At 56.3% G+C, this 23,413-nt stretch overlaps 2 protein-coding genes across 9 annotated transcripts in view; both read left to right on the top strand.

Annotated features, from left to right (window-relative positions):
* Positions 1-19,332, top strand: part of ARHGEF4 (Rho guanine nucleotide exchange factor 4) — a 250,732-nt gene extending 231,400 nt beyond the window's left edge. For 7 of the 8 annotated variants that reach the window (XM_089916944.1, XM_089916941.1, XM_022590520.3 and 4 more), the window contains 9 exons: positions 11,211-11,390; positions 12,313-12,489; positions 12,562-12,741; positions 14,073-14,305; positions 14,590-14,719; positions 16,410-16,541; positions 17,548-17,791; positions 18,461-18,538; positions 19,085-19,332. In XM_089916944.1, coding sequence (XP_089773070.1) covers positions 11,211-11,390; positions 12,313-12,489; positions 12,562-12,741; positions 14,073-14,305; positions 14,590-14,719; positions 16,410-16,541; positions 17,548-17,791; positions 18,461-18,538; positions 19,085-19,236 — 1,506 coding nt within the window. In that variant the 3' untranslated portion in view covers positions 19,237-19,332. Of the gene's footprint in view, positions 1-11,210; positions 11,391-12,312; positions 12,490-12,561; positions 12,742-14,072; positions 14,306-14,589; positions 14,720-16,409; positions 16,542-17,547; positions 17,792-18,460; positions 18,539-19,084 lie in introns of those variants that run through there. The other variant, XM_089916942.1, reaches the window with a different exon arrangement.
* Positions 29-11,162, top strand: SMIM39 (small integral membrane protein 39). The gene has a single exon (XM_089916949.1). The coding sequence runs from the start codon at positions 6,876-6,878 to the stop codon at positions 7,335-7,337; it is 462 nt and encodes a 153-aa protein (XP_089773075.1). The 5' UTR covers positions 29-6,875; the 3' UTR covers positions 7,338-11,162.
* Positions 19,333-23,413: the final 4,081 nt, after the last annotated feature.

The raw sequence follows: 23,413 nt of genomic DNA, 5'->3' as shown, positions 1-23,413 counted from the left end.
GGGTCAGGGCTGCATGGGTGAAGGGATGGGGCTGGAACGCACGGCCTGGCCATCGGGGCGACTTCAGCACGCTCATGCAGGCCTGGATGTCCACAGTCTGTGTCCCAAGCAGATGACAGTGGTACCGGCGTGCAGTCCGCACAGTTTCAGCCTGTGGCTCTCACTTTAGAATGTGGTGTCCACGAGCAGAGCTTGTCAAATCCAGGACCCTCCCCTCTGCCCTCAAGGGGCCTAGAAGGAACCCAGAATAGCAGGTGTGGTACCCAGGACCTGTGATGTAACTCCTGTAACCGCTGTCCTGGATGGAAGAAGCTCTGCTTGGCAGGAAGGAGGCCAGGGCTTAGCCCCTGACCTCTCAACCAGTTGCCTGGGCAGGACCTGGGCAAGGCACGTGATTTCTTCCCTATTGACTCCAAGAGCTTAAAGAGTATTGCTGTTGCTATGACAACTGTGTAGTATATGTTACCACTTTTTACTGTTCCTACCTAAGCAGAAGAAATCAGTACGAAACTTTATCTAGGCAAAACTGGTCCCCATGCCAAGTCCTCCTTTTGTATTCTCCAAGGAAGGAGAAATTTCGAGACCTGGACGCTCCTCTGTTTTTCTCACTCATACTTCTATTTTCTCCCCTTCTTCTTTTTCACTTAATTTGGAGAAGGCTGTTGAACATAATGTGGTAGGTAACTGGCACAAGCACATGTCCATAACAGCACCACATTCTCCTCTTGGCCATGATATAAATGTATTTCTGCTTCACTAAAACGAATCAGACCACCCACGATCTTGCAGAAGATTTTCCCCTCACGAGGAGATCAGCGTACAAACAGTTAGCTTCTGACATTTCTGGAGCCCTTCGGGAGTGTGGTGCCCTCATTACCTACCTGACAGTCACCACTGCACCAGCACTTCCCACAGGCCCGGCTCTGAATGATGATTTAAAGTAGCCATTAAATAATGATTTCATCAAAATCCATGATGCATAAGGAATAAACATCCAAATAAGTTGGGTTTTCCAATATATGAAGCCTTTCTTTAAGTGCTTCTCATAAACTATTTTGAATGGAAGGGGCTCCAAAATGATGTCATCGTAGCAGAATTCACAGAGAATGGTTTGCTTTTTCTTGAAGATTCAGCCGCCCTCAGTTTTGGGGCCCAGCCATGGTGGGAGGCCATGTGGGGCAGGGGGAGAGCCTCTCACACCTGGATGGGAGCTCCTCCCTGCCAGCGACCAGGTGTGGAGATCTGAGCAGGTAGTCCTCTGAGTGCTGAGCTGTAAAATAGGATGACCGTACGGTTACAGGAGGACGGACAAACGTAAGTAACGTGGCACGCAGTGGGTTCTCAACCTCCAATGACGCAGATGGTAATGAGGAAGGAATAGTAACATAAAACTTTCTGTGTGGGGTTATCTGATTGGCCATCAGTGCTGTGTCATTAGAGCTCTCGTGTCTACTTTTTATAGCTGTTCATCTCCTACCTAGTGGTGGAATCTGGTCCATCACATCATGCTGCTGGTGGGGAGGTGCCCTTTTGGCCCTTAAAAAATTGTCCATTCTAAGATGCTTTGGATGACGAAAGCCAAGAGCCAGGAGTGCTCTAGAAGAACAAGTAGGCTCTGGCCAAGGGCAATGAAGGCAATTTAGACCATGAATTGTATAGGACCTATTTTAGCTGCTTAGAGAATTTGTTTCCTGTTTGGTTCAAAGGTCCTGCCTGGTATTTGAGGTTACTGAGTGGACAGCGCGGTGGTGTTGTACCTGTGTTTAGAGCCCTCAGCGCTCCCAGGGTGCTGGTCTTCCCTGGACCCTGGGCGAGCGCCCAGGGTGGGGTGAGGATGCAGCATGCCACAGAGGAGGACGGCCGGGCCAGGTAGCAGAGCCCCTCCAGTGATACAAGGCTGACATGGGGCAGGGGCTGGGCTGCTGGCTGGTGGAGGACCTGCTGCAGGTCATTCCCGTCTCGGGCCTCTGTTTCCTCTCTGTGGGGTGAATGAGGCCCCTGGGCCCCACTGGCATGTAGGAGAGTCACCGTGCCCAGGTGTACTGGGTACCCGGGAAAGGCTGTATTCATTACGATTCCTGGGCAGCATTAAATAGATTCACCTTATCAGGAACTCCAAAGAGACACAAGAGGTGATTCTCCGACGACAGGCTGGTTCCCCCAGCCTTGCGAGATCAGCACGTCCTGCTCTGCATCCCTGGCCCCTCTGGCACGCACAGCTCTTGCGTGTGAGGCAAGAAGGCTTACTGGTGGTCAGTGTGGGTTTCAGGCTTGGAGATAATAGAAGCAACACGTGTCAGAGAGAAGTCCACACTAAATAGCATCTGGCTTGCTCTAAACTCACACGTGCACTTGTATTTTCTAAGAATACGTTGGTGTCATGTTCTAAATTGGGACACTGTCTAGTTCCTGGTGACCTAAGGAGGGATCGCTCTTCAATTTCCTAAGCAGGAGGCAACCGAAACCAGCTGGCCTGAAGAGCAGGCGATGCAGGGCGGGCAGCGAAGCCCTTTTGTGTCCTGGGTACATGAGGAGCGTGTGTCTGTGACCACGTGAAGATCTGAGTGTGAGGTGTGCACGTGTGTGTTGCATGCATGTGACACACAGTTACTGAGTGTTTAGTGTGTGTCAGGCAGTGTCTCAGGTCTGGGACAGAGCTGTGCAGAGGACGTCGTCCTGCCTTCCGGGAGCTGACCGCCGGGGTGACGGCAGGCACTGCACGTCTGTGTGTGGGCACCTGGCCTCGTCTGCATGTGCCCCAATGGAAGGAGATGTCTTGTTCATCCTGTATCCCTTGCCCCTAACCTGTGCCTCGTGCCTTGTGACTGTCCAGTTCCTGCAGCATGAGTTAACGTCAGGGCCCAGAAGTGTCCCCTCTCCTTTCAGTATTGTCCCCACCAGATGCCCGTGACCCGGGCCCAGGCCTGGGCCTGTCTGCCCAATTCCTCACCCCCTCCCACCCTCTCCCTGCCTCCCACAGCTCCGGCCATGCTCTGCTGAGCTGGCGTCACCCCTGAGGTCAGGCCTGAGGACATTCTTAGCCCAGGGATTTTTTTTCTGAAGAGTTAAGGGCTGAAAGTAGGCAGTGTCTTTGGAAGACATTGTTCTTGTTTCTTTTTAACCTCCCCACCCAAAGTTGTGAGATGGGACCGGCCCCTAGCCAGGAGGCCTGGGGTCTCCTGGTGCTCAGCCACCGCCCTGCAGATTGCAGTCTCCCCTCCGGGCCAGGCCAGGCTGTGCTGGAGGACGGCACGCGTGTGGAGCTGGGCTTCCCCTCAGCTCTGCCCACTTCCTGCACGGAGCTGACGGCCTTCGAATGTCCAGCTCCCCTCCAAACACCTGTGTGTAGACCTGCTCCAGGAGGGCAAGGGGGCGCTGAGGGCAGCTCCTGGATCATCCTGCGGAGAGAAGATGACACCCAGACTAGAGGGCAGACAGACATAAAGCTTGTCCTCCAACCTGGGGCTTAAAGCGTAAAAAGAGCTTTGCCGGTAACTCAGCCAGCACAGCAGGTGGGAAGCTGGACTGGCCTGGGCCCCCAGGCCGTGGGGTCACCAAGGACAGAAGACAGTCTGGCCATCCACCTACTCCCAGCACTTCTTGGTGGAGCATTTAGAGAACATCGCAGGATGCGAGGCTGGCTTGTGACCACCCCTTCCTGGAGGCAGTCTGTCCCTCCATCCAGGAGTTTCTGCCTTCCCTGGTGCCTGTGACCCTGGCTATCTGTCCCCACACCTGACTTAGCTCTTGCACCCCCTCCCCGGCCCCAGGGAGGAGCCCAGTACTGGTCAGGGCTCCAGACCCCTCACGCGCGCCCTGAGCTGGGTGAAAAACGGACGTAGGTCTCCGAGAGACGGGGCAGGAGCAACTCAAGGCCCCAGCGCCAGGCCTGCAAGTGCCCGTGGCCGGCAGCCCAGAGCAGCCTTCCTCTTCCCTCACCCTCCTGAAGCCCTGTCCCGGACACCTAGGTCACCCCCCTCCACAGCAGTCCTGCCCCTCCCAGACCTACACACTCACCCAGCTAGCCTGGCGGGCCAGGCCCTGCTGCCTCTTCTACCCCCCCCTGGCTTGGATCCTTTCAGCCTGAATCTTTCAAGGGCCTACGCCTTTGTTTTCAAGCTTTTTTGGCTTTGTTTTTGGTCATGAAATACACACACAAATACTGTTGCTACTATCTTCCCTGCCGTACACCCAGATCACCGGGATCTGAAGGCTGGGTGCCCCGGGGTGGGGCAGAAGCCACCTCTCAGTCCTCCATCCCGGCCCAGGTTCAAGGTTCTTCTGCCACTTAACGTCTCCCAGGCTGCTCAGCTGCACAGGGGACACAAGCGTCATCCCAGAGCTGAGCCGTGGCTGAAGTCCTGAAGCTCGCCCCCGAGGCCAGGCAGCAGCAGGAAGGTCCTGTAGACCCACAGCGCTCAGTGCTGCGCTGACCAGTGGCTTCCTGGAACCACCCTGACTGGTGGCCTGAGGTCACACAGCCCACCGTGCCCTCCTTCCTGGGTGTCCGATGGCTCTGCAACCACAGGGGCACAATGACTCAAGTCAGGGGTCCGAGCCACACCCCACCAGAGGCGTCACACAGTCTTACCAGTGCTGGGATTTGGGGCAAGAGGGAGTCCCCACAATCCTTGTGAGAGCTTGAAGGGAGAAAATCTTGAGCCAGTTATTTGAAGAACTGGGCAGGAAAAGAAGACTCTTTCCCCCAACTAGACAGATAGGCCCAGTTGAACCTTCAGATCTGAGGGGGGCAGACAGCCTCTCTGGACACATCCCAGCCCTCCTCTGCCACACACACAGGTACCCACCTGCGCACATACATCCCGGCGTCCCCTTGCACTCTTCAGCAGGATGGTGACGTCCACAGGTACCATCGTCTCTACTCACTCACATGCATGTAGAGCTGGCACACACACAGGGAACCTGAACATACAGCCACCCACAAGGGAACACCCAGCCTCTGCACGTAACCCCTCCATGGGCTTCTCCTGCCCCAGGAGCCTCAGAGCTGAGCATGGAGCCTGGAAACCTCTGCCCACTTCTGAGCTGCTTTTCAGTCTCCTCGGCCCCCTCAGCTGCTGCCTCCTGACCCATCAGAGGGGCTCGGTGACTGTGACAGAGCTCCTCACTGTGGATGGAATGACAGGCTTGCACATGAGCTCTGAGCCCTGCAAGGTTAAGGTTGCAAGCTCTGTCTGGGAGGCAGTAGAAACCACCGGGTACCTGACATGGGGTTTTTTTCAAAAGCTGCTGAACCACGTGCAGAAGAATGAAATTGGACCCTCAAAAATCAACTCAAAATGGGATTAAATACTCAAATATAAGACCTGAAACCATTAACCTACTAGAAGAAAACAGGAAAAAGCTTCTTGGCATTGTTCTGGGCCATGATTTTTGTATATGACACATTTGAAAAGCATAGGCAGCAAAAGCAAAAATAGACAAGTGGGATTGCATCAAACTAAAAAGCTTTGCACAGTAAAAGAAACTATCAACAGAGTGAAAAGGCAACCTACGGGGTGGGAAAATATATCTGCAAACCATATATCTCATAAAGGGTTAATATCCAAAATCTCTAAGGCACTCACAACTCAATAGAAAAAAAAAAAAAAAAAGAACCCAAAAAACAAACCAGAAATAATAATAGTAATAACCCAATTAAAAAATAGGCAAAGAGACCTGAATAGACATCTCTTAAAAGAAAATGCCCAACGTTACTGGACATTCCAATATCAGGGAAAGGCAAACCAAAACCATAATGAGACATTACCTCACGCCTTACAATGGCTATTATTAAAAAGACAAAAGATAAGTGCTCTTGAGGGTGTGGGAAAAGAAACCCTTACACACCGTTGCTGGGAGTGTAAACTGGTGCAGCCACTTTGGACAACAGTGTGGAAGTTCCTCAGAAAGTTTAAAATAGAACTATTATACGCTCCAGCAATCCCATTTCTGGATGTATATCCACAGGAAATGAAATCAGGATCTTGAAGAGATATTTGCACTCCCATGTTCACTGCAGCCTTATTCACAATAGTAAAGATATGGAAACACCTAAGTGTCCGTCAGCGGATGAACGGTTGAAGGAAAATGTGGTATATATATTATTCAGCCTTAAAAAAGAAGGAAATCCTGCCCTTTGCAACAAGGTGGATGAACCTAGAGGACGTTATGCTAAGTGACACAGAAAGACAAAGACTGCATGATTGCACTTATATGTGTAATCTAAAAGTCAGACTCACAGAATCTGAGAGTAGAGTGGCTGCCAGGGGTTGGGGGAGAGAGAAATGGGAAGATGTTGGTCAAAGAGTACAGAGTTTTAATTGCGCAAGATGAATAAGTTCTGGGGAACCTCGTGCACGGGATGGTGAGTATTGTTAACAGCACTGTATTGTGCTTCAGATTCGCTGAGGGGTTAGTTCTTAAAGTGTCCTCACCACACAGACAAAATGGTAACCGTGAGGAGATGGAAATGGCAACCCCGCCACCACAGTGGCTTGATTGTGGTGGTCATTTTACAGTGTATATCAAGCCGTACGCCTTAAATATATACAATTTTTGTCAATCATACCTCAGTGAAACTGGGGAGGGAGGGTTAGCGGCTGAAGAAGCCAGCTGCTTTCCCACAGGAACAAAATGCCGCTCTGATGGGCAAGGTCAGTAGGAGAGGTCCTGAGTCAGGGCCTTTCTGGAGCATCTCAGCACGGATCCGCCCGTCTGTCCAGAGTTCAAATTCCTGGACGAGTTTATGACAGAGCAAATAGACCTTTCCGAGCCGCATTTACTCATCTGTGCTGTCGGGGCCAAGGGCAGCCCTTGGTGTTAGGATTCAGAACCCCTGGCCCCCGGCACCCCAAGCGCCACCGTGGTCATCTATGCGCCCGGCCCGCGCGGAGCCGGGACCAAGGAGACCCCCCGAGTGGAGGCGCCCCGGGCCGAACGCGGCACACGCGGGAGCCGCCCAGCCCGGCCCCGCCCCCAGCCCCGCCCCCGCCGGCGGCCGGGTCGCTGGGCCGGGTCTTGGGGGACGCGGCGCGCGCGGCGAGGGAGAAGCCCCGGCCCGGGGAGCGCGGCGGCTCCGCCCCCGCTCTGGGCGCTCCGGCAACCCCGCGGCCGCCCTGTCGCGGCGGGATCCCTGGGCCCGCGGAGCCGGGAGGCTGGGCGCCATGGCCAGGGCCCCGCAGTCCCGGCGCCGCCCAGCGCCGCCTGGGAGCGTCCTGCGCGCCCTCCTGCGCTGCAACCTGCCCCCCGGCGCCCAGCGCGTGGTGGTCTTCGCCGTGCTGGCGCTGCTCGTGCTCATCAATGTCGTGCTGATATTCCTGCTGGCCTTCCGCTGACCGCCGGGGTGAGTGGCGCCGGCGTGGGCCCCCTCCACCGCTGCGCGTCTTTCCTGCCGCCCGGCTCCGGCTGTGGCCGCCCCAGCCCCCAGCTGCCCGAGGCGGGGCCCTGAGAGCCCTGCACCGCCCCACGAGGGGAGGCCTATACCTCAAACCCGTGCGCTGGGGCCCGTCTGTGTGCGCGTCCCCCGGGGCACGGCCGGGTGGGTGACTTAGGGGCGCGGTGACACATGTGCCATGGGGTCCTTAATGTCTGTCTCGTGTGTGTGTGTGTGTGTGTGTGTGTGTGTGTGTGTCACTGAGGGTGCAGATGCCGCTGTGGCCGCAGCTGTCTGGTTGTCAGGGAACCTTGCACATGTGACCACCGTGTGAGCGGATCTGGACATGCCTTTCTGCGCGGGTTGAGAGATGTCTGAGGATGAGTGGGCTCCTCTGCTTATGTTGCCTGCAGTTGCTTTTCCCACTTTAGGTGTTAGATAAGTGGTCTCAGTCAGCGTGCCCCCCACTGCAGGCAGGCCGCCCCCCACCCTGCCCCTTGCAGGTGGGCACCCCTGGGCTGCGTGCGCGGGGGCCCATGGGATCTGCGTTGTGTTCCCAGACTGTCGGCATGGACTCCTCCACCAGCGTGCATGTGTGAGACAGCTGGGAGGAGGGGCAGGGTGGGGAGGGTGATGGGTGGTCATCAGGGGGCGCTTTGAGGCAGAGCCTGGCTTTCCCAGCCCTGTCAAACTCTCAGAGGCACAAAAGGGGATCCAGCACCCTGTCCCTGGCTTGTCTTCGTCCTGAAATTGCCCCCCGCCGTCCGGGACAGTCCCCCACCTGCCTCCACAGTTTTAAACACCCCATACCTCAGAGCCAGGGTATGCTCCCCACTGCCAGGCCAGGAGGGAGCCCGGAACCCTCGCCCCTGGGCCTGCCCAGCCTGAGTTTTGGCTTCAGTGCAGCTGCACCTCAGACAAAGTGCCAGGAAGGGCCTCTGTACAGAAGCCCACCCAGCACTGGCCCTGGCAGCCTCCAGGCTGTCCTGAAAGTAGAATGTGTCTCTGACCTCTTGGAGCTACATCTTGTCTTAGTGACGTCACATAAAGGTTAATGTCATAGCTGTACCTTGTCTGAGCACCTCCTATTTGTGGATCTACACGGGAGACTGGTGACCCAGGTAGAGCACACTGTTACTCTGGGTTCTGATGGGGACCGAGGCACAGGGATATCAGGGGAGTTGCTCATGGCTGTGTGTCTATCAAGTCCCCTGTGCCCAGCAAGTTGCCGGGACAAGGAAGTGACAAAGGTCACCCTACCCTACCCCCTGCCATCAAGGGCTTCTAGGTGACGGGTCAGGATGGGTATGGGGGCTTGTCCATAAAGGCGTAAGGAATCCTGGTCTCTCTGGCAAGCCTGCCTCTTTGCCCCACACCTGGAGCCCTTCCCAAAGCTGAGCAGGAGACCACCTGCGGAGGACCCGCACCTCTCCGCAAAGGCTGGCGGAATAAAGCGGGGGCAGGCAGGAGGCACTGGGCCATGCAAGCGGGGATTTTGCTCAGGGCTCATTTGAGGGAAGGTGGAGGACAGGGGGAGATGCCTGACCTGATTAATATCATGTGGGACTAACCTGGGAAGGGAACTGGTCAGAAGCTGGGCTGTGTGGGGTGTGTCTGCAGTGCTTCCTCCCTGCCTGGGCTCTAGCAGTGGGGACTACCTCCATGCTGTCCTGGAGACTAGCGCGTGCAGCTCATGTGACCTGAGGATGGACGGCATCCGCCTGCGATCTAGCAGATTGTTCTCAAGAGATCAGAGTGTAGCATCCCATTAGCCAGCCTGTGAATGTGCACTGGCAGGTGCGTGCCGGAACAGGGAGTCTCAGAACACCCACTTCCCCAGGATCAAAACTACAAAGCTTAATAAACCAAAAGTTTTGTTCCCTGCCAGATTCAAACCTCAGGTTACGAAAGCAGCTCCAGGAGTGAACCCTCCCCAGTCTCCGTAACTCATCACTCAGAACGTACAAACCTTCCCAAATAGTCTCCATCCTGATGGGCCAAGTCACCCTTGGTCACTGTCCCTGTACGGGAATGTTCACCTGCAGCCACGTCCTCGTTGGCTCAACTGCACCACCTTTGAGCCACTCTGCTTCCTCTTGGTCTAGGGCCAGATCCTCTGAGGGCTGGATGGCAGCCTGCTTGTGCCCGTGTGCCGGCTGTGGGCCGCCCAGCCTGATGCCTGCTCCCGGGCTGCAGCTGGCCAGCTCTTCTCACGTGGCCTCGCTGAATCCTCTGGTCTCATCCTGGCCGTACTGCAGCCTGGAGGTTTCTCCCTGCAGAAGAGGACAAGCCTGTAGTAGGTCTTCTTAGCTGGGATGAGAGTACAGTGGTTTCTTGAGGAGGCCTGCAGCCCCCAGGATTAGCCCAGTGCTGTCTGCCCAGGGTCCCTGGGTGGGCCACGGGAATCTGCAGCCCTTGAACGGCTGCTGCTGTGAGGATGGGTGTACACGTAAGCTGTGGATTATTCTGAAGGGTGGTTTCACTGGGGTTTGGAGCAGGTTTAAACCCAAGAAAACATGAAGAACCTCATTGTGGTTTGTGAACGTGCTTTCTCAGGCCCTACCCTGGAGGAAGGGCCCAGCCTGAGTGCACTCCAGTACCCAAGCAGCCCCTGCTTCTCACCCTGTCCCTTTGGGGTGCCATGGAGACAAGTGACCCCCGCTGGGCAGCAGCTCGGAGGAGGAAACAGCACGAGGCCGTGCCTGGTGATGCCCCAAGGCCTTGACTGCTTAGCCAAAGAGCCAGCTCAGGTCTGTGACAGTCAGAGCCGACACCTGGTCCCAGTAGAGAGGGGCACGAACCTCACCTCCTGGGCAGCCCCCAGCCCACTGCTCAGGAGATGGGCTGCCCGAAGCTCACGGAGCCACTCGTCATTCACAGAGTAGACGCTCAGCCCACATTACATGAGCAGGGAGGAGTCAGCCCAGTGCAAAACGGAGCTCTGAGCACAGGGGCTGCCTGGGAGGGGAGCGTCCCTCCTAATGCGATTTCTGATCATGCGGGAGGGAGGAACCACGCCAGTCATTTCCGGAGAGAAAAATTAATATAGAGAATTGTCAGCCAGGTATAAAGTGGGTGACTCAGTCATGAAGTGCTCAGGAACAGCCCTGAGGTTTCTGTGACAGAGGTGGCAACTGCGAGATGTTCCTTACTCTCTAGAGCTGGGGAATGAAGGAAATAGACTGGAATAATTAAAACTGAGAATTCTGTGAGCTGGAGGCCTAGAACTCTGAGGAGGGGGGCTGCTCAGCTGGTGCCGAGGGGGCCGAGACTGGCTCTGCAGGCGTTCAAAAAACACTGCAGACCGGATCCAGCTACTGCAGTGGCTGGGCACCAGCAGACCTGGGGAAGCGGTGTTTGCTGCTAATCAGGTGGTAGACTGCAGGTCCACAAGAAGCCACTAGGAAGGAACAAGCCCCCTCCGTCTCCAGTTCTCAGGTCCCCTCTGATGCCACAGGGGACGGCCGGCACAAGCAGAGATGCAGCCGGCAGTGCCCCAGGCCAGCATCACGAAGCAGAGCAGAGACACGGGGGAAGCTGAGAGGCAATAGTTTAATCACGGCCCGGGGGGACGGGAGGAAGGTGTGCACTGTGTGCAGGAGGGGGCAGCATGCTCGCCCTCAGATTCTGTGGCTCCCCAGGATTCTAGCAATCAAGGATCAAGTTCACCGCCAGTCTAGACATGCCCTGGGCACAGTAGAGAGGGGCTGGCTCAGAGGGAGCCTCCGTCTGCCCCTCTGTACCACGAGTCAGGATCCCCCCTTCCCAGGGGTGGGGGACAGAGGGCAGGAACACCCTCACCCCCGTGACCTGCCCTCCCTGGTTCTCTCCACAGCTCATCAGCGATGGCAGTGTGGTCTGTGCTGAAGCACTCTGGGACCACGTCACCATGGATGACCAGGAACTGGGCTTCAACGCCGGGGACGTCATCGAAGTAATGGATGCCACCAACAGAGAGTGGTGGTGGGGCCGGGTCGCTGACGGCGAGGGCTGGTTTCCAGCAAGCTTTGTGCGGGTACGCACTGGCCCGAGCTTCTCCTAGCCCCGTAAAGAGGCAGCTGGCTCTGCTGAGCAGTGCAAGCCTGAAACTGCTCTGGGGTCTGGGGTGCTGTGTGTGGACCTCCCACTCATAGCTGCGCTGGGACTGCAGGCTGGGGGCTGGGTGGGCGGGTGGGTGTCGGGAAGCCCAGCCTGGGAATCGAGACACAGCCTTCCTCCTGCGCCACCACCAACTCCAACCCTGCCCCTGCCCCTCCCTCCAGGAGTCCTCAGCGGCCAGTGAAGAACGGGTCAGAAAAGTGGTCCCCTCCGGGCGCGGGGGTCTGTGTGTTAGAGTACAGCCGCCACAGCCAGCTGGGCTTCCCAGGCATCTGCAAAGCGCTGTGCAGACCATCTGCGCGGGGCATCTCAGTTCTAACTTTCACAACAGTCCTGGGATCTGGGAGCCATCGCTACGCCTGAGGAAACTGAGGCAGGGACAAGCTAAGTCTTTAACCCAAGAGATCACGGGAGCAAACCCAGACCTAAGGCAGCCTTTGGTCTCCAGGGAAGGAATCCAGGTGCAGGCTCCAAACCAGGCAGAGGGCCGTGGGGAGGGGAGTGCTTCTCCTGCCCCAGACCTCCCGGAGGAACAGCGCTCTCTGCACCGAAGCCTTTCCTAGTTACAGTCCCAGAGCTGGCAAGGCCACATCACCCGTCTGCTTCCTTCACAGCCCCTAGAGGGCCCAGTATGAGCAGGCGCTGGTTCAGAGGCCCTGCAGTGAGCGTGTGCCCGGTTCCGAGCACTATGCCTCGCAGAGCCGAATGTAAGGGGGAGGCCGGGGAACGGGGCGCCTTCGGACCTGGTGTCCCCTGTCCCTGCGGGCACTGTGCGGGTGACGGAGCGGCTTCCTGACCCTGCGGTCCCGAGGGATGCTGACCGGCCGCGTTGCCTGCAGCTGCGGGTGAACCAGGACGAGCCAGCGGACGACGCGGCGCAGGGGACCGGGCACGGCGGGGCCGGACACGGCGGGGCTGAGGTGCAGAGCAGCAAGGACCAGATGCGGACCAACGTCATCAACGAGATCCTCAGCACCGAGCGGGACTACATCAAGCACCTGCGCGACATCTGCGAGGTGAGGCTCGCGGGCTGGCGGGGCTGGGGGTGGAGGGGACCCGGAGGTGAGCCTGACCGCCCGCGCCCCCAGGGCTACCTCAGGCAGTGTCGCAAGCGCGTGGACATGTTCAGCGAGGAGCAGCTGCGAACCATCTTCGGGAACATCGAGGACATCTACCGGTGCCAGAAGGCCTTCGTGAAGGCGCTGGAGCAGAAGTTCAACCGGGAGCGGCCCCACCTGAGCGAGCTGGGCGCCTGCTTCCTGGAACACGTGAGCAGCCCGCCCTGGGACCCCGCCCCCGAGGCCCTCACCCTGTGCGGTAGCCCCTGAACCCCCCATCTCTGCTGGGGGCTCTGTCCTGCCCCACCATCCCTGGCCCCGACCGCTGTCACCCTTCCACTCTGCTTTAGAAGTTTCTCTGCTTCTGGGGGTCCGGGTGGGGTGAGGTGGGCAAACCAAGCCGGAGAAGGCTCCTTGGAGCAGGCAGGCCTAGGCTTTGGCCCCGGAAAGGATCTGCTTGGGACAGAGGTGGGCTGGGCCACCTGCTGAACACCCTAAGGGCTGTTCCTAGTGAATTCTGGGATTCCTCTCACAGTGAGCACACTGGAATTGAGGTTGAATTAGTTCTTACTTCCACTCTAAATGCCAGTTGACATTTTAGCCAAGGTTCATTGGACTCATCTGGGCTAGGTGGACTCCTTGTTTTCATCCCTCTCCTGTGGCAGTCATGTGGGGCTGAGCAGAGGATGCCTAGCTCAGCCCATCAGGGACAACCTGGGCTCCTTTCCGACTGCTAGCAGTGGGGGGTTGGGGAGGCCCTTCCACCCCTCTCCAGTGGCAGGAAGAAAGCTGAGGAGGGTGACCTCAGAAGCAGGTGGTGGGTCTGGGTACCTGAGTGAGTGTGGGAATTTGGGTCCCGTATTATTCATCAGGCAGAGTTGTGACAAGGGAATGGGAAACAGGGCATGTCTAACAGGCACGCTATCAGCATTACCCAGTGGGACCATCACAGCAGCCTGCCAGGCAGCCAGCTACCCTCCTTTTCCACCTAAGTCCACGAAGTCCTAGGTCAGACCTAGGTCTCCCTCTGGCTCCAGGTAGATGAAAGTTACACACAAAAGCAGGCACAGTGAGTCTCCCGTACAACACACACGCAACGTGGATATATCTCTGTCACGTGGTGTTGAGTAAAGTTTGACAGCGGCTGTGTTCAGATGTGAGGAAGAAGCAAAACACTGGGCTGAGGAGGAAGACAGCCCGGGAGGCACAGCCGTCGGGGTCTCTCTTAATCTCCCTCTCTCTCCTTTTGGGCCGTGATATGCCTTCCTTATTAGTATCATGGATTTCACCCAGAAACCTGGCATACTGTCAAAATATCTGCTGAGGGCCCTGCAGAGAAAGCTAGGTGGCGACGGGCAAGCGCATGCCTGGGTTTTCTGGGGTCTTTCACGTCCCTGGGCACGGTTCTGCGTGGCTTGTGCCCAAAGACGTAGGTAGACAGAGCCTGGGCTCCCTGAGCTGCCTCCCGCCCCCGCCCCCACACTGCCCATGGCCTGGTGGGGTCAGGAGGCAGCCGTCCTCACCTCCAGCTGTGCCCACAGCAAGCGGATTTCCAGATCTACTCAGAGTACTGCAACAACCACCCCAACGCCTGCGTGGAGCTCTCGCGCCTCGCCAAGCTCAGCAAGTACGTGTACTTCTTCGAGGCCTGCCGGCTGCTGCAGAAGATGATCGACATCTCCCTGGACGGCTTCCTGCTGACACCTGTGCAGAAGATCTGCAAGTACCCTCTGCAGCTGGCCGAGCTGCTCAAGTACACGCACCCCCAGCACAGGTAGCAGGGTGCTGGGGGAGGTCTGTTGAGGCTTTTAGTGTGGTGGGCACTACTGCGGGCACTGGGGTGACAGCACAGACCGAAACGTACAACAATTCCAGCCTTCGTGAGCTGTCCTTGCAGTGAGGGGCTGGGCTGAATGAAGTTGAATAGGATATTAAGTTCTGCTCTGTGCCTCTTTTATGGAGAAGATGGGGGTATGCACTTGATGGGTGGAGAAATGGCCCAAGGGCGCAGCCCCAGAGGGATCTCGTAAGCCCTCTTCCACCTCTGTTCCGCCCCAGGGATTTCAAGGACGTGGAAGCTGCCTTACATGCCATGAAGAATGTGGCCCAGCTCATCAACGAACGGAAACGGAGACTTGAAAACATCGACAAGATCGCTCAGTGGCAGAGCTCCATAGAGGACTGGGAGGTGAGGGCCCAACACCCCCAGAAAATGCCGTGGGGCTTGGCCTTGGCTTTAAAACCATGCTTGCCCCTGAGAAACCTAGGAGGGTGCTGAAGCAGGGGGCCATGCTCCTAGGAGCCAGCAAACAGGAGCTAGTGTCAGGAGGGAGAGGTGGGGCTCTGCAGGACCAGCCCGGCCCATGTCCGAGCCCCAGGCCTTGAGCGCTGCTCCCGGAGCAGGCCTGCTGGCCTCCTCCTGGTGAAGAGCTCAGGGCACGTGTAAAATGCCACATGCTCCTCTCAGGGTGCAGCCAGCCAGCCTCTGGGGACAGGCTGGGCCCCCAAGTTCGAGTTAACTTCTGGGGCTCCCAACAGAAGGGGCCAAGCTTGCCACAGTGTGACCAGAGACAGATTGCCACCGGTCGGAGGAGCCTCCTGGTTCCGTTTTCCTGGCATACACAATCCCCTCACGTGGGCCAGTCTCGTCTTCTAAGGCAGCACGGATGCCTGAACTAACGGCGACGGTCCTGTCCTGTTCTCTCCAACCCCGCCCACCAACCGTAAAATCTGTGAAAAAACAAGATTCCTAGGCCCCATCCTAGAAATACGGAATTAGACTCCCTGAGAGGGGGGCTGAGTGTTTGATTTGTGTTTTGTTTTGGGTGCCTGGCTTTTGCTTTCCTGATGATTGGTTCTGAGGCCCAGCCCTGACCAAGGACCCTCACAAACTCACTTATCCCAAACTGAATGGCTGCCAACAGCGCCTGGCTGTGGTTTGCATTTTCCTGGAGGAACCGGGCGCAGTAGGGCTTCATCTGAAAGTGTGAAGTCTGATGATAGGAATTCAGGTACTAAGTAACACTGAGCCAGAGGAAAACCTCCGAAACCCCTTTTAAAAGACAGGCCTCGGAAGTGACTTCCAGCCAGGTCTAATTGTTCTCTAGAGCCGCACTGTCCAATCAAAGTACCGTGTGAGCCACATAGGGAATTTTGTATGTGTTAGGATCTATCTTAAAAATGAAGAAAAGGGACTTCCCTGGTGGCGCAGTGGTTGAGAGTCCACCTGCCGATGCAGGGGACACGGGTTCGTGCCCCGGTCTGGGAAGATCCCACGTGCCGCGGAGCAGCTGGGCCCGTGAGCCACGGCCGCTGAGCCTGCGAGTCCGGAGCCTTTGCTCCGCAATGGAAGAGGCCACAACAGTGAGAGGCCCACGTACCGCCAAAAAAAAAAAAGAAAAATACAGGTGAAACTAACTTTAATGATGTTTCATTTAACTCAGTATATCCAAAATATCATTTCCACATGTAATCAACATATAAAATACCATTGGTGAAACAGTCACAGTCTTGATTTCATACTAAGTCTTAAAAATCGGTGTATAGTTTTCCTGAATGACACCTTGATAGGGATTAGCCACATTGCGAATGCTCACGCCACTGACTGCTGTGGGGCCTCATTTAACGGAGATGACCAACTCCTAGGCCAAACCGCCTTCTGACTCCACCCCACTTCCTCGGGCTTCAAGAGCAACCCCTTCCTCTATGGCCTGCTGCTTGCTGCAGACCCTGGCCCGACGGGGGCCGTGGGCAGGCAGGGCCAGTAAGGACCCCACCTACCAAGCCAGCAGTAGAGGCAGGACACCGAGCCCAGCAGAGCCTTGCTCTAAGCCCCAGGATGGGAGCACTCAGCTCACAGCTCCCCTTGGCTTCCCCAGGGAGAAGATCTCCTGGTCAGGAGCTCAGAACTCATCCACTCGGGGGAGCTGACTCGTGTCACACAGCCACAAGCCAAGAGCCAGCAGAGGATGTTTTTTCTCTTTGACCACCAGCTCATCTACTGTAAGAAGGTACCAGAGTCACTCTTCCCTGCTAGATGGACCTGTTCAGAGCAGGAATGGAGGGAGTGAGGTCGAGGGCTGGGAGCAGCTGCCCAGAGAAAATGAGACACACACACACACACGCACGCCCGTGCGATTCCTCTCCCCGGGGCCCTGCTGCCCAGAGAAAATCACACACACACACACACACACACACACGATTCCTCTCCCCGGGGCCCTGCTGCCCAGAGAAGATGACAGACACACACACACACACACACACACACACACACACGATTCCTCTGCCCAGAGAAAATCACACACACACACACACATACACACACACGATTCCTCTCCCCAGGGCCCTGCTGCCCAAATGACACACACACACACACACGCACACGTGCGCGCGGTAGGGGGCTGTCTACAGAGTGAGCCTAGTGGCCCAGGGACCAGAGGGTGGCCCTCAGAGTCTGACCCGCGTGCAGTGCTGTTAAGAACACCCTCCTTCCTGAAGAGCCCCTGCTCGCTTCTCAAGCCAGCTCTTCTCTTCCTGCAAACCTCAGCTTCCCCTTCCCAACCCTGGGATCCTCTGTTCCAGCTGCCTCCAGGCCTCCTCTTTGCTGCTGGCTTCTACTCCCCTTTCAAAACATGGCACAAGTGGCTGGGCAGCCCTCCTGAGCGCTGGCTCTGGCCTGGCCTCGGTAGACTGATGCTCTCCTTTGCTGCGCACTGTGGGCCCTGGCCTGCTGCCTGTCTCCATGGCTGCCTCCCCGTGAGGCTGGGGGTGTTTAGAGACCCCCAGGCCAGCCAATAAATGTTAACTCAAGGAGCGCCTCCTTCGCCATGGGTTCAGCATGTGGTCGTGGGCCGAGCCAGGCTCGCTCTCCCTCCCGAGATCACTTTCTGCAGCCCGCTGGCCCTTCTGGTCACAGGGCAGAAGGTGAGGCAGGGCCTCGGACGCAGTCAGGAGGATGGTTCAGGCCGCGGGGCCGGGCAAGCAGGCGGGCCGGGGGGCTCACGGCGTCTCTGGCAGGACCTTCTCCGCCGGGACGTGCTCTACTACAAGGGCCGACTGGACCTGGATGGCCTGGAGCTGGTGGACCTGGAGGACGGGAAGGACGGGGAGCTCCATGTGAGCGTCAGGAACGCCTTCCGGCTGCGCTGCGGCCCCTCGGGGGAGAGCCAGCTGCTGTGTGCCAAGAAGCCCGAGCAGAAGCAGCGCTGGCTCAAGGCCTTCGCCAGGGAGCGGGACCAGGTGCGGCTGGACCAGGAGACAGGTGCGAGAGCCCGCTTGGCCTGGCCCCACCGCGAGGGCCCACCCAGCCCTCCATGCCCCCGTGCCGGGGAGCCAGCATGACCTTGGGACTGTGAGAGGCCGGTCTCACACGGGCAGAACCTCGGGGTTTGGCGAGGCTCCAGGACACGTCGTGGCTTCGGCCCCAGGTGTGGGTCACTTCCCCCCGCCACACGCGTGCACACACTCCATAGGGTGGGAGCCTCTGCTCAGTTGGAGTGGGAGGTGGGCGCCGGCCTCCAGAGGCCTCCCCCTGCCCCACGTGAGCACGGCATTCCCCTCCTGTCCTTGGGCCCCTGGCCATCACGCTGGGCGGTGACCAGGTCGGTTCTGGATCTGGCAAAGGAGCCGCCTCCACAGGTCCGAGAAAGGACAGTAGGCACCAGCCACATCGGTGAGCCGGGCAGGGTGAGCGACGGGGCAGGGCGACGAGGGAGGCCGCGGAGAGGTGCACCAGAGCGCCCCTGCGGAGCACGTCCTCCGCCTGGGCGGCCGAGCCAGGCTGGTGGGGCGGGATGCTGAGCCCCCAAGTACCGTGGGCAGGGCCGGGTGCACAGAGACTGCACTGGTGCCAGGACAAGAGGACCGTGGCGGGGGGGAGGAGGGGGTTGTGGGAGGGCAGCTGTGGCTCTCATTTGTGGCCCCTTCTCAGGCTTCTCCATCACCCAGCTACAGAGGAAGCAGGCCATGCTGAACGCCAGCAAGCAGCAGGCTGTCGGGAAGCCCAAAGGTAAGCAGGTGGTGGTCCCACCTCCACCCACGGCAGCCCGGCCCAAAGCAGGGTCAGCTGGGCCTGGGTCCTCAGAGGTGCCCACTGCCCTTTGCAGGTCTGTGTTCCCAAAGGTTGGTGGTGAGGGGCCGCTGGTGAGGGGAAGCCTGCTTAGGCACGCGGTGGATATTCCTGCTCTCCAGCCCCGCAGGCTCCCGGGAGCAGCACAGTGCTGTTCGGTGCCAGCTTTTCCTTCCCCAGGCAGGGCTGCTTCCTGGCAGCCGGCCTAGGCACCTCGTGGCAAGGAACTAACAGCCTGTTCCTACAGAAATGTTAAACGCCCCCCTCCCCCAAGAGCAGCTCCAGGCCTCACGCCTTCCCACGCCCCCTGGCCATCCCCCCTGCAGACCACGGAGGGCAGCCCAGGCCCTTGGGTGTGGTCAGCCCCAGGGGAGCAAGGGTGGGTGTCGGAGGCAGCCCAGGGACGGCCCGCTGCCCCCACAGGCTCTGCCCTGTGCCACCCGGCTCCCAACACACCTCCGACCCCTGCTCTCTTCCCCTGCCCAGCCCTCAGCCGGCCCTACTACCTGACACGCCAGAAGCACCCAGCTCTGCCCACCAGCCTGCCCCAGCAACAGGTCCTGGTGCTGGCAGAGCCCAAGCGGAAGCCGTCCACCTTCTGGCACAGCATCAGCCGGCTGGCGCCCTTCCGCAAGTGAGCCCACGCCCCGCCGATGGCACCATCTGGACCTGCCCCACCGGCGGGCCTCCAGCTTTTCCTCCCCGGCCTTCCTCTGCCTGTTTCGCAGACTGGAGGTGGGAGGTGCGAGGTGCCCCCATTCCTGGTTTCCTCCCCACTACTGGGGCGCTGGAGACGCTGGCTGGAGAGGCAGGCCCCCAGCACGTGAACCTCCCGCCACCCTCTCGGCCTGTGCGGGGCCTCCTGGGAGCCACAGCTCAGAACCACCCACCAGGCCAGCACATGTGAGAATGCCGCTTTGGACCCTCTTCTCGGGACATCTAATCATCCCTCCTGCCCCTGGTTTCTCTGGGCAGGAGACGTCTCTGCCTTCGGCCACCTGCAGAGCCAGGCTGTGTGCCCCCCTGCCCTCCTGTTCTCCTTGCAGGCCCCCAGCTGGTGGACCAGGCAGCCTGCATCCCTGGTGGGTGGGAACCAGGAATTCTGCACACAGAAACATCTGGCCCAGAGCCAACCCGTTTTTGCTTCCCAGCCCCTCTCTAGACACTCCTGGCTGCTGGACACCCTCTCTTCACTTGTGATGTGTTTTGTTTATAGTGGAAAGAAAACCATAGTCAGCTGAATACTTCTGTCAGGGTTTGTGACTAGTCCACCTGTAGCTGTGGGGTGATTCCAGAACCTGGTTCCAGTATTTTTTGTTCAGATTTTGTTTTTCTAACGGTAGAGAAAAAGAATTGTTAGTGACACGGAAAGACTGCCTTACCCTAAGTGAGCGTGAGAAGCCATAAGGACTGAATTCTGTGGCCCGGCACTCAGGACTGACCCACCCAGAGGCTGGTGGGCATGTGGGTTGGAAGGAAGCCTACATCCCACAGAGGAGGGGCACCAATGAGTGTGGCCAGGGCCTGGCTTGGGGCACGGAGCCGCCCCTGTGGCCCACGGGAATTCAGCAGCATGTACAGTCACTCTTGCACTACACCTTCTCCAAGCCAGAAACCACATTTAATTTCATAAAGAAACTTGTGAAAAATAACCTGGCTGCCGGCCCTTGTTTTCTGTGCATTTTCTCGTCCCCTCGCCACGTATCTGTTTCTACCCCAGGCCTTTCCTAAGACTAGAGGAATGAGCTAGGCCCCCAGGGCTTTGGTGGACAGAGGCTTCAGAGAGGCTCTGGGTAACTGGGAGCTGTCTCAGCACCTCCCTGCCTGGCTACTTCCAGAGTCAGTCTGCTTAGCTGAAGTGAGTTTGGGGGACAGGCAGTCCGTAATCTTTCTGGCTCTCACCTTCCTCCTTGGTGAAATGGGGAAGGATGTGTCTTCCTCCCAGGAGGACCCAGGCCACAGGACCACAAGAGGAGGAACAAGGGTGGCTTCCCTCCCCTTCCCCACAACCTGCTACCTTCATACCCGTACACACTGCCCAGGTCACTGGGGCTGAGCCTGAAACCCCTGGACTTCCTAACTTAAGAGACGCTACACCTTCCATCCAGGCCAAGCCACCTGGAGACAAAACCTATGGGGAAAAATCATGAAAATCACAATATGCAACACAAGTCAATCTTTATTGAAAACTGCAGTATTAATACATAACAATTCTTGTTACAATAAACGTGCTTTTAAGAATTTTAAATCTGAGCTCATCTACTCATCAGATTGCATAAAAAATTAAAACAGTACGAATTTACACATAATGGAATTGGCTCAGGATGGGTGTTCCATTCCTTTGTATTGATTGACACCTTAAGTTCAATGCAGAGGTGAGGGGGGCCTTTAACACTGGAAGACAATGCTGACTTAAGTTTTTAAAAAGTACTATGAGAACGGTCTAAAAAAAAAAAAAAAACAGTATTCTGAAATCGTTTTAAAAAAAACAAAAACCAATTTCCTAGTCAGTAACAGTGGCTCCCTGGGGTCTCTCTTGAGTGGCCATCACAGTAACCCCGCCAGGAACACATGAGAGCTGGCCTCAGGTCCAGCCCAATTAGTCTACCAACCACTGGTCTGCACGAGGACCTACAGGAGACTCCAACAGGGCTCAGGAGGCCAAGCCAAGACACTTGTCATCTCCAACACACCAATCCTGGGAGCACAGCATCCCCTGAAGCTCACTGCAGGCTCCCTGCACAGAGATGCCAGCCTCTCCTCCGTCTCCCTTGACGTTTGATCCCGGGGATTCAAATAAGATTACCCCAGAGGTTTTCTGTTCAAGTGAATAGGGTGGGGAAAGAGACAAATCCTCTGAAACATGTAAGATCAACTCTGCAACTTTCTACCTGAAAAGATCAGACCCTCCTTTGCAGCGTGTCCTCTGCAGGCTCCTTTCAGAAAGCTCAGGTTGAGTAACAAACAGCTCAGGACAAAAAAACACACCAACATGTGAAATGTGCTAGAGAGGAGAGTCACGCGGGCCACCCTTCCCCTATGCCAACCACTCCTCTCTAGAGACACACCCGTCCTTAGAAAGCACCAAGAGAAGAACCAGAAGCTGCCCCCCACCTCAAGCCCCACACCCTTAAGCCTGCCCTTGCACGGCCAGAGGAAGTCAGGCAGGCGTCCCGTCTGGGCAATGCCCAGGCTGGCAAGAACGGGGGTGTCCAGCCGTTAGCTGCCAGATAGGGAGAAGGTGGCCCAACTGGTCAGAGTAATACTGTTTCCAAATGTTTACAAAGGACAGGTGAAGAAGTCTGGGTTTCCTTCTTAAAAAGCAGGCCCCAATACTGATGCGTCTGGTGCCTGCCATCCTTTCTCCACCTGCTGGCAGGACAGCACTACCAGAGATTAGTACATCCCAAGCCCCAAGAATCTGTTTCCTCTTGTTTGAAGTGCCGATGCCAGCAGATGGAGCGAGGCACTGCATGCCCAGCCTGGGAAGGGCAGGGCGCATACCGACCAGTTGTCTAGCCCACAGCTCAGAACCACATTCGGCTCCTGTAAATACTACATTTGCATAGCACTCAAGAAACAGTCACATAATACAACTGGTAGGCTTAATAACCAAACCAATAAGAATGCTGAGAAAAGGTTGAACACAAGAGACGTAAAAGATTCTGGAAGCGCTTCTGTGCTTGTCACCATGAATGGCCCTGGCCCGGATGCTGGCCTCAGTTCTCAAAGGCAGCAGGATGACGGGACCATCACTCATCGTGAAACGTTCAGTCACCTGGCCCAGATCCAAACAAGATTTCCCTAAGCAGAGAAACATACCTTCTAAACCTTAGGGGAAGGCTGAAGAATAAAATTTCTTAAAAATATTCATGAAAAAAAACATATATATATCCATGATGATACCTATGTTTATAGGAATTAGTTCCTTTACTTGCCTGTCTCAACTTCTAAAATAACTGTAATTTAGCTGAAAGACTCTCAAATTAGGAATGTCACATATAAAAAATGCAAAATTTCTCTGAATGTTCTACTATTGTGCTTAGGATATCAAATTATGCAACTTTATAACAGAAGCTCTATTCCTTAGTTAATTTTACTGGAACTAAATGCTGCTAAAATTACAACATATGATAGTTTTGTTACTATTCATTATATCCAGATTCTCACCTGCTAGCAAGATCTACCTTCCATATTTGGTAGCTGATGCCGATAGTTTCAAAATTAAAAAGATTTCCACAGAGATGTATTCCATAATGCAAAAGTATCTGATGAAGTCTCCCAACTCAACTTCACAAAAGGGAAATAAGATTTTTTAAGAAATTACAGGGGGGAAAGTGTTTATAAAGCTGATGTAAATGGGGAGAAAACGAAACCCACTCTTTTCTTTCTCTTGAAAACACCATTTAATTCAGTGCTCGTGAAAACACTCACCCTGTGTGTGCCAAGTCTCAGGCAAGCTGGAAGAAACAGCCTATATAATTTCTCATAACTTCCTCCTGAATTCAAATGAGTCCAATCCTTACAGGTAGTAGCATGTGTGTTTCTGTGTGTGCGCACACTGGGACGTTTAAAAAGCATATCCTAAACTCTTATTTTCTCCTATCTTATTAGGCTAAACTGGGGAAACCAACTTCTCTGTTCAGCCCCTGGAACCCTTAGAACATATTGATATTACAAACCGTCCACTATACAGATGGAATTACCAACAAAGAGTTGAAGTGGACAGTGTGCCTGGGGTAAATGGCTGCTACACACACACACACAGACACACACACACACACGAATACACACATACAAAGGTGGGTTAAGTGC

This window comes from Delphinapterus leucas, chromosome 8 (genome assembly GCF_059928025.1).
Source record: "Delphinapterus leucas isolate spDelLeu-1000000601 "Yukka" chromosome 8, BTC_Dleu_Yukka2, whole genome shotgun sequence".
Taxonomy (NCBI): domain Eukaryota; kingdom Metazoa; phylum Chordata; class Mammalia; order Artiodactyla; family Monodontidae; genus Delphinapterus; species Delphinapterus leucas.
Note: the sequence above shows the minus strand (reverse complement) of the source record. Positions and strands in the feature narration are given on the sequence as shown.

Excerpts from the sequence above, each read along its gene's own strand:
- SMIM39 (XM_089916949.1), top strand. The coding sequence starts at position 6,876 with ATGCGCCCGGCCCGCGCGGAGCCGGGACCAAGGAGACCCCCCGAGTGG.